The 10,000-nt window shown below is 41.8% G+C and overlaps 1 protein-coding gene across 1 annotated transcript; it reads right to left on the bottom strand.

Moving 5' to 3' along the window:
• Positions 1 to 5,993: 5,993 nt before the first annotated feature.
• Positions 5,994 to 6,984, bottom strand: LOC101851716 (melanoma-associated antigen E1-like). Its single transcript, XM_035968617.1, has 2 exons — positions 6,727 to 6,984; positions 5,994 to 6,622 (listed from the first exon to the last, which is right to left on the bottom strand). The coding sequence occupies exons 1-2, from the start codon at positions 6,908 to 6,910 to the stop codon at positions 5,994 to 5,996; spliced, it is 813 nt and encodes a 270-aa protein (XP_035824510.1). The 5' UTR covers positions 6,911 to 6,984.
• Positions 6,985 to 10,000: the final 3,016 nt, after the last annotated feature.

Raw genomic sequence — 10,000 nt, 5'->3', positions numbered from 1 at the left:
GTTCCGCTTTCACAGCCATGCAGGAGGCTTGACCACATAGAGAGTCTCTTTTATGATGTTATTGAGTAGAGTGTATTTCTCAGAATTACACCTCACTTTATTGAATCTCGTCTTTAGCAACTACATTTTGTTTGTGGCTTTTCCCCCCTTCTCTTGTCGCAAAATTGCCTTCAGATGCAGAAATTATGTACCCAATATAGTAAGATTTGTAAAACCAGTTTGATCTTTTCATCATTGACGGTTATTAAATTCAAAATATCTTACCTCTGTTCTGGATATTACTAAGCATTTTGTTTTCATTACATATAGAATATTAACAGGCGCGGTTCGTCCAAAGCGCACGGTCGTGCAGTGCCGCCCAAAAATTTGTATTGCTCTATTACGTAAAGCACCCACAATAATAAAATAAGTGACGCCAGAAACAAACTAGTCAAATATTACGTCACAACAAGGTCCTTGCTGGCGCCGTAACTGTCATTTCTGTGTCTAAAGCGCTGCAAAACAAAGCGCACGCGCTTTAACTAAATGTAATAAGAGATTCAACAGTGATAACCTGACCTATAAATCGCTCTTTGGGACAACCCAAGCGATGACGACACTCGTAGCGAGTTTGGCGGTACATTAATATTAATAAGTCGGCACATGTCAAGTGTGCTCCTGCCGAATAGTGCTGAAACATAGCCCACAGTAGGCAGTCTAAAATTAAACGCCATAGACTGTACACTATTCTATGCCTAAATTATGAGAGTTCCGGAGCAATCCAGCAGAGTGCTCAAGTGAATTCTGATTGGTTCATTGTCTTGCCACTAGGCTATTTTAAGTGACTCTGTGACCGTGAACCTGAGAGAGGCGAACGTGACATACTTAACTCACCGTCCTATGAGTTGTGTCTTTGAATGGTTTTATTGTGGAGTGATGAAAGTTATTACCGGGTACTTGAGTGTTCAGTTCTAATGCAGGACGAACGAAATTGATGTTCAGTTAACACACAGATTTAGTTCTAGAAATCAAAGCCACAAGTAACTGGAATAAACATAAAAGCACGAGATCCTCCCTCGACAACCAAAAGATCCAGAAAATATACGCCCTAGGCTACGTTCAGCTCGTGATAGCTTAATTAAGTGTGTACGCCCATTTTTGTAGCACCACGAGCCGCCCCTGAATATTAACACAAATAACGATCGTTCACTGTAAGTCACAAAAAACAATATTCAGAAGCAACTGTCGTTCGTTGTCTAAGTCTGAAATGAAATCTGTGCTATTTACACACTCTAATCCAAGAGGTCCCGAGTTCGAATCCGGATAGTGATGGAAAAGAATATTTTCTTCTCTAACCTTTTCTCCTTTCACATCCTTTCCTGCTCTCTAACAATGGGCTATGGTCTGCTTTCGTCTCCACTTTCTGCCCCCACCCCCTCACCTTGTTTTCCCCCTCCTCTGGACTCCTGTCTCTTTCTGGGGCCTTTATACTTCTACTCCTTTGCTACTTCTTACTGCCTTCTTTTAGCCACACCCCTGATCTTATGGTAGGAAAGATCAACACCTAGCCTTCTCGGACAAGGGCGAAAAATATCGGATGTCCCGTGTGCAAGTTGCAAACATTAAAGATCCCTTGGTGGTCTAAATATGGTACAAAGCGCACACTGATAAGCTTTAAAAAAATTGTCGGCTTGAACTTTGAACCCACCTTCTTTCACAACGATCAAGAGTTTATATTGTTAATACACTTCTGAATTGAACTTTGTACCTGCTTTCTATGAAAACGATCCCTTTCCAAGAATAAATAATTTCTGTATAATAATATTAATAAGGGCATTTGCTTTAATTCAAATCGGTTTTATCATTCCACCTATCTAGTCTGTGCTTACTTTTTAAACCCGAAGTGCCAGTATTATTTGATGAGAGTTTCTGTATAATATAATAAGCTGTTGCAAATGTCCCCATTACACATGTATAATTTTATTTCATCTATAATTATAGGGCATTTATTGCTTTTAATCAGTTTCAACATTCCATACACCTAATTTGTGCTGAACTTTTAAACCTCAAGTGCCATATATTTATTTGATGAGAGTTCCGCATATTCTAGAAAACATGTTGCACAATAATATGTCCCTTTGTTGTGATTGAGGCTCCGGTGATATTTCACGAATGAAGTAGTGCATTAAACATTTTAAAAGTAGATAAATGTATGTATTTTATATGTCACGTCTCGTGGCCTAGAGGTTAAGGTGTTGGCCTTTCATTCAAAGGTCCAAGTTCGAATCCGGGTAGCGACCGAAAAATTTTCTTCTCTAAAATTGTCTCGTTTCATCTCCTTTCCTGCTTTCCAGAAATGCTCTGTCGTCTGCTTTCTGCCCCCCACCCCCTCACCTCCTTTGCCCCCTCCTCTGGGCTCCTGACTCTTTCTGCAGCCTTTCTACTGTTACTCCTTCTTACTGCTGTCTTTCTGCCACACCCCTGATCTTCTGGTAGGAAAGATCTACACCTAGCCTTCTCGGACAAGGGCGAAAAATCTCGGAGGGCCCGTGTGCAAGTTACGCCCGTTAAAGACCCCTTGGTGGTCTAAAATCGATAAGAGTAGGCTTCGGCCGCCACCCGGGCAAAATTCAAAATTTCCTACCAACTTAAAATATTAGGTGTGCTCCGCGCGCTCATATGCCCTTATGCAGTTGCGAGTCGAGTGCCGTAAAACACTTACCCCCCCCCCCCCAAAAAAAAAAAAAGAAAAAAAAAGAAGAATAAAAAAAGAATTGTTTAGAAGTTTAGGAAGCGGGCTTCCTACTCGCAATGTCGTGGACAACTCAAGCTGAGTAGAGGGATACAACATTCCACAGAAAGACCGAGATACACGATTGCATTTAACATCTTTACAGACCACGATTCTTATGTGGACGTTTAAGGAAAAGAGATGGCAGACACAGTCAGTGAGTGGTTGGCGGGTACTGTGGTGTGGTTTGCTCCTTCTTTCCTATCAAACATCTATCGTCTTTACCTCCCCTCCTTCTTTTAGTTAGTCTCGTGGTGGGAGGATTTTTATTGAGTATATCCGTCTGTCTGCTGGGATGTCATACAACCCGTGTTGGGCATGATAGGCAGAGTAGCCCTCTTCCTAAATGACCTAAATCGGGTTGATTTGGGGGGGGGGGGCGTACAAAATCTGCAAATACAACACTGTGAGGTGTGGGTTTTACGTCTTGCCTCGCAAATATAAATACAACTTCTAAAGATCAGGTTTTTATATGCTGTCTGTTCTACTCATAGACTGCGTATGTTTTTCGAATAAACGAGATGCATGTACTTATATTTGCTCCATTATTGTCTTTTTTTCTTCTGTACTTAATATTTGAAGTTCTGAAAGTGGGTGATTGGCAGGTGCTCTGGCGTGGTTTGCTCCTTATTTCCTTTCTAACATCTATCATCTTTATCTCTCCTTCTTTTTTGTATTTATTACACTTTTGTAACAATTCTTTTCTTCGGGACTTATATCACTTAATTGTGTTGCAAATGCTGAAAAACTCTTACTGAAACTTAAAACTTTTTAGAATTCTGGTGACAGAACGGATTTAGCATTTAAATTTAGATGATAATACGAAGTCTATTGAGCTTTGCAACACAGTTTTGTTACTCTTGGAAGGAAGATCTATTCTCTCTCTCTCTCTCTCTCTCTCTCTCTCTCTCTCTCTCTCTCTCTCTCTCACCTCCTTCAACCCCCAGACAGACACGCACACACACACACACACACACACAAACACAAACACACACACACACACACATACACACACGTGCGCACACTCACACACACTCACACGAACGCACACACACGCACACACACGCACACACACATCAAAATGAAAAGTATGCATTACGTTTTATAAAGAATTCTCGCTAAAGATTAAGTACTACTGCATAATTGTGGTAGTTCAGGCAATCAGATCTGAACTGGACGTGAATGGATACAAGGGGTACAATTAGGGCACACACTCCCCCATAATTAACCCTATCCGTACTCCCTGTGGTCATTTTGTACCCGCGGGGTTGTATTCTTCACATTTTAGAATGCATGTACTTCTAGTACGAAGATCTCTTTCAAACTTTCAGTATTTCTCAAGAAATAATTTTTGACAGACTGCTATGCAAAGCGTACGGATCGGATTAACGAGCAAATTTCCTCTTTGGGAAGTGGTGGCACAGAGTTCTCCACGTCGTAAGGATACAATAATCAAACACGACCTACGGATAGGGTTAAGTAGTGGCACAGAGTACTCCACGTCGTACGGATAGGGTTAAGTGGTCATAATTTTGTAGTTTTCCCCCCGGGAAAGTAACATGGTGTAAAGGTCATCAGTTGGGGATACAGCTGTAACAAAATCTTTAGGGTACAGAGATTCAAACCGTGGTCGTTCAGTTTGAAAGTGGTGAAATGGTATTGTTTAAAGCTCTTATCAACACTAGTAGGTTATTTAAGAGGCAGGACCTACGAGTTTAACGTCCATCTCCGAAAGGACCGAGTCAAATGGGAAATTCATGTAAAGTGTTTTTCCGAAGAACACAACGTCGGGCCCAGCTGAGGATCGAACCCCCAAACCCGCAGCGTCACGATTACAAGTCTGGTAGCCTAACCACTAGACTAGCGACGCCACAATCTCACGATTACGAGTCTGGTAGCCTAACCACTAGACTAGCGACGCCACAATTTCACGATTACGAGTCTGGTAGACTAACCACTAGACTAGCGACGCCACAATTTCACGATTACGAGTCTGGTAGACTAACCACTAAACTAGCGACGCCACAATCTCACGATTACGAGTCTGGTAGACTAACCACTAGACTAGCGACGCCACAATCTCACGATTACGAGTCTGGTAGACTAACCACTACTACAGACTTCAACATAGTAAGTTAAGGACCACTTGCAAACACTCTGAGTTGGTCTTCTTGGGTCGACCTGCATGTGGACGTTCTTGGAAGGATCAAGTGGCTCGATGGCGCTGCTTTCAGCAGACAAAGACAGAGTGTGACACTGCAAGCCTTCTGGCAACTTCTCGGATTCAAACTCCATGCTATAGCCCTGGCACGATCAAAGTCTCTCAGCTTTCGTCTTGGTGGAATGTTGATGCGATACTGGATTTTGCGCAAACGGCGGCTTATATTGCCACCAAAGTGAGCACAGTTCAAGGCGTACGTCCGTTTATGACATGCACCAGAATTTTAACTGAGGAATGTCCGTGGTGTTGCACAAAAGTCGATAAAAAACAGCAAACTTGGTTAAAATTCCGCGAAGATTTCCGAGCTGCACGTGGTGGTTTTGCCACTTTAGGAAGCTCTGCAGTACGCATTGGTAACCCATTAACACTTTCAGAGCAAAAATTTTGGAACATTCCTTGCTGCCTTTTTTTTTTTAGATAAAAAAATAAATAACTGTCTGTCAAGGTGGTCCTTAACTCATGTTGAAGTTTGTAGACTACCGACGCCACTCGTTCAGTTTGGCCAAAGATCGTACATAACAAGATAGTTCACTCCTCTCTTTGAGTGAGCCAGTTAAAAAAGTGTCCTCAAAATTAGGTGGCGCCCTCTTCGAAAAAGAGCGGATTTTGCGAACAGAGTTACCTTATTTGTGTGAAAAACAATAAAAGTGAAACAACAAACAGTGCTATTACTCTTCTTCTTCTGGAAAAACGAAAGAGAGCTTCAAATTCAATATAAAGACTGCAGCGCCATCTAAATCAATGAGTTGACTTCCGCCGACACTTTTTGGCGGAGTGAACTATCTTTAATACTATCTTTGGTTTGGAGTGGAAAAACAATAAATACGTAAATAATGAAACAGGGACATCAGCGACAAAAGTCCCGAGTTCACATAAAAAAACTTTCTCATAACATCGCACACAAAAACTATGTCAAATTTCAAAACAATAAGTTTAATGAAATTCAAGCGATGTTCTGGTAACAGCGTCCATTAATTTCTTTTATCTTTCTTCAGAATACGATCAGCCGACAAACGGGTATTCGGTATTGTATGGTGAACCAGAGGTGTATGGTGAGTCACTGGTGTAGTATGGTGAACCACTGGTGTATGGTGAGTCACTGGTGTATGGTGAGTCACTAGTGTAGTATGGTGAACCAGTGGTGTATGTTGAGTCACTAATGTAGTATGGTGAGTCACTAGTGTATGGTGAGTCACTAGTGTAGTATGGTGAGTCACTGGTGTATGGTGAGTCACTGGTGTATGGTGAGTCACTGGTGTATGGTGAGTCACTAGTGTAGTATGGTGAGTCACTGGTGTATGGTGAGTCACTGGTGTATGGTGAGTCACTGGTGTATGGTGAGTCACTGGTGTATGGTGAGTCACTAGTGTAGTATGGACCTTCAGTGGTAGATGGACCTTCAGTGGTAGATGGACCCTCTGTGGTAGATGGACCTTCAGTGGTAGATGGACCCTCTGTGGTAGATGGACCCTCTGTGGTAGATGGACCCTCTGTGGTAGATGGACCTTCAGTGGTAGATGGACCCTCTGTGGTAGATGGACCCTCTGTGGTAGATGGACCCTCTGTGGTAGATGGACCTTCAGTGGTAGATGGACCCTCAGTGGTAGATGGACCCTCTGTGGTAGATGGACCTCCAGTGGTAGATGGACCTTCAGTGGTAGATGGACCCTCTGTGGTAGATGGATCTTCACTGGGATACGAGTTAGATGTAAATCCCCCTCAGTGGTAGATGGACCTTCAGTGGTAGATGGACCCTCTGTGGTAGATGGACCCTCTGTGGTAGATGGACCCTCAGTGGTAGATGGACCTTCTGTGGTAGATGGACCCTCTGTGGTAGATGGACCCTCTGTGGTAGATGGACCCTCTGTGGTAGATGGATCTTCACTGGGATACGAGTTAGATGTAAATCCCAACTTCATGGCTCCTTGGTCAAAGTCCCCGCCTATAGCTTTTGTGTAAGCGCCACCTGTTGGGAAAAAAAATGTACAAGCTTAGCACTGATGGTCAACTGAATCTGCCCCCGTGGTTTTATGCACCCCGCGAAATTTAGCAAAATTTGATCATTTTTTGCACAATTTCTGATTATTTTCCTTGATCATTCTTTGTTAACATTAACAGAATCGCATAATTTTACATTTTTCGGCTCAGAACGACGGGGACAGCTGAATAGACAATGGCTACTCATTAAGCAAAACGCTCTGGTTTTGGACGGATTAGGGAATGGGGTCTTGATGGAAACAAAACATTGGGGGAAGAAAGTGGGGGTGGGGGGTGGGGGGTGTGGGGGGTGGATGTGGGAGGAGGCTTGATGATGATGATGATGATGATGATGACGATGATGATTTTTGTTTCCTTCATGGGCCTGGCGGACTCCACGAAGAAATCTTCGAGCGAGAGCGAGGCTCTTTTTCGGCTCCATTGTCAATATGCTTAGCGGCACCTCCACTCGTCCAAATAACTCCATTCGAATTGCCATTGTTCCTGGACATTCAAAAATATGTTTGACATCTTCTTTTTCATGGCTGCATTTTCGGCAACATTGGCTGATCTTTTCATTTACAAAGTTCTTATATCATCTTAAGCTCCAATGATGATCCGACCGCAGTCTCGCAAGCTCAACCTGATCCCAGCGACAAGTGATGTTTTGTTCCCGCTTATAGGAGTACCCAGAAGAAACGTCTTCCAGGTGCTGGTACTTAGCTCTGCATGGTGGGTCTCTGATTTCCCTCTTGATTATTGGAAAGACTCCTCTGTATGTTGTTGTTGATGATGATGATGATGATGATGATGATGATGATGATGATGATGATGATGATGATATATACAATGACATAAATGACAACACGCTGAATTAATCTCTTACCGTCATTAGTAAATGTAGATATATCAACCTGAGCTGGATTATACGGGAGAAGGCACTATAAACATTAACTGCATTTTTATTTTTGTAATACGTATTCTATAGACATTTTTCTCTCTCAAAATTACCAATCTCCTCCCTCCTTCTTACCTTGCATTGTCCCTAGGACGAAGAGTAAAAGCCAACATTGTGAAGTCTTCATGGTGTCTTGATCTAAAGTTTCTATCGTATAGAAGCACTGCTAAGATCCCAAGGGTTTTCCCGAAGATGAAGAGAATCGAGCAGGGTCCAAGTATTTATTGGAGAAACGGATTCTAAAAATCGTGATGGTAATGACGTAGATTTTCAACTTTTCAACAGCCGAGATATAAGTGTTTGAATGTTGATGTAAGTTTTTTTTCTACAGGGGCTAATGGATGATCTATCGCAAATGTTTTTAACCTACTATAAATACACAAACTGCTATTTTTAGGTGACCTCGTGCAATGAAATGCAAATTGTTATGAGTTGTGTAAACAAACTTTAGTTAGGATCCGTAAATATTATTTTAGCTACTTGAAATGGAGTACTCTTGCCGACTTCCTTATCTGGAACCCTTTTCTCCTATCTGTCTGTATCCCCCCCCCCCTACTCCCCACACACACAAATCTCTTTCTGTCTGTTTGTTTGTCTGTCTGTCTGCCTGTCTGTCTGTCTGTCTGTCTGTCTGTCTGTCTGTCTGTCTGTCTGTCTGTCTGTCTGTCTGTCTGTCCCCCAAACCTCACACACACAAATACACACACACACACATAGTTACACACACATACAACTTACACACACTTACACACATATACACACACGCATTCACATATACACACATGCACACACACATACACACACACACACACACACACACACACACACACACACACACACACACACACACACACTCATTACGAAGGACCGCCTTTGCTGTAGCTAAAAGATCGGCCAGTCTAAAAAAGTGAAAGTATCAAAGGGAGCACACTCGCTGGGACATTTCTCTACGGTTTTAAAACTACAGACACTTATGAATGAGAGATCCGTACCTAAAGTAACTCGCAATGAAATGTCGGGATAGAAGAGACTCATGTGCATAAATTGTGAGACAACATGGTGAAATCAGGCGCTCGTCAAAACAATTATATCAAAGAAACCAGCATTTTTCTGGAGGTTGGGAAATTTTTAAAGAATTTTCTTTTGTTGGCTCAACACCTTTTTTTTGTCTATTTACAAAGACATTTTGTGTGAATTTTACCGGAAAACATTGAATGAAGGTTTTAAAAAATGTAAATTTTCAGTTTCCCAGGACTCTCAGGCTGAGCCTACCCATTTCTCTCTGTGGGCCGAGCTTTCAGGTCACGGTAGTTACCAAACCTTTTACTAATTTTATTTCTGAAACTTCTTGGCGCTCATTTGACCTTATGCAGTTGCGAGCGCCGTAAAACCTCTACTAAAACTAAAACTAAACTCTGAAACTAGGCAACTCTGACCTCCTTCAATCGCAAATATATCGACTTCTATTCAACATAGATGGATTTTTTTTTCACTTTCCACCAAAATGAAGATAAATGAACAAACTTTAAGATGATACCAATAACCTGTCCCTGTGGTTTTATGAACCCCGCATAATTTATCAAAATTTGATAATTTTTTGGTATAATTTAATTTCAGAATTTTTCTTGCATAAAACGACGGGGACAGAATAACCTCATATGCCACAAAACTGACGAGCGCATGATTCCACCACGTCGTGACACAATTAATTTACTAAACAGAATAACCTCATATGCCACAAAACTGACGAGCGCATGATTCCACCACGTCGTGACACAATTAATTTACTAATCATGCCATCTACAGTATTTAGTTTAGTTGTAGTAGAGGTTTTACGGCGCTCGTAACTGCACAAGGTCATATGAGCGCCAGAAGATTAGTGGTGTTACAAGAGAGTAACAAAAATAAAAAAGAAGGAGAGGAGATAAGGACGATAAATGTTTGATAGGAAAGAAGAAGCAAACCACACCAGAGCTCCTGCCAACCACCCACAATCTACAGTATGAGCGCAATTTTGTTTTTCCTGTGCAGTTCTTTCACCTCTACTATATTTGGATTCTTTCTACCCAATGAA

The sequence above is a fragment of the Aplysia californica genome, unplaced genomic scaffold, assembly GCF_000002075.1.
Source record: "Aplysia californica isolate F4 #8 unplaced genomic scaffold, AplCal3.0 scaffold00070, whole genome shotgun sequence".
Taxonomy (NCBI): domain Eukaryota; kingdom Metazoa; phylum Mollusca; class Gastropoda; order Aplysiida; family Aplysiidae; genus Aplysia; species Aplysia californica.
The sequence above is the reverse complement of the archived record's forward strand: the minus strand, read 5'-3'. Positions and strand labels throughout refer to the sequence as shown.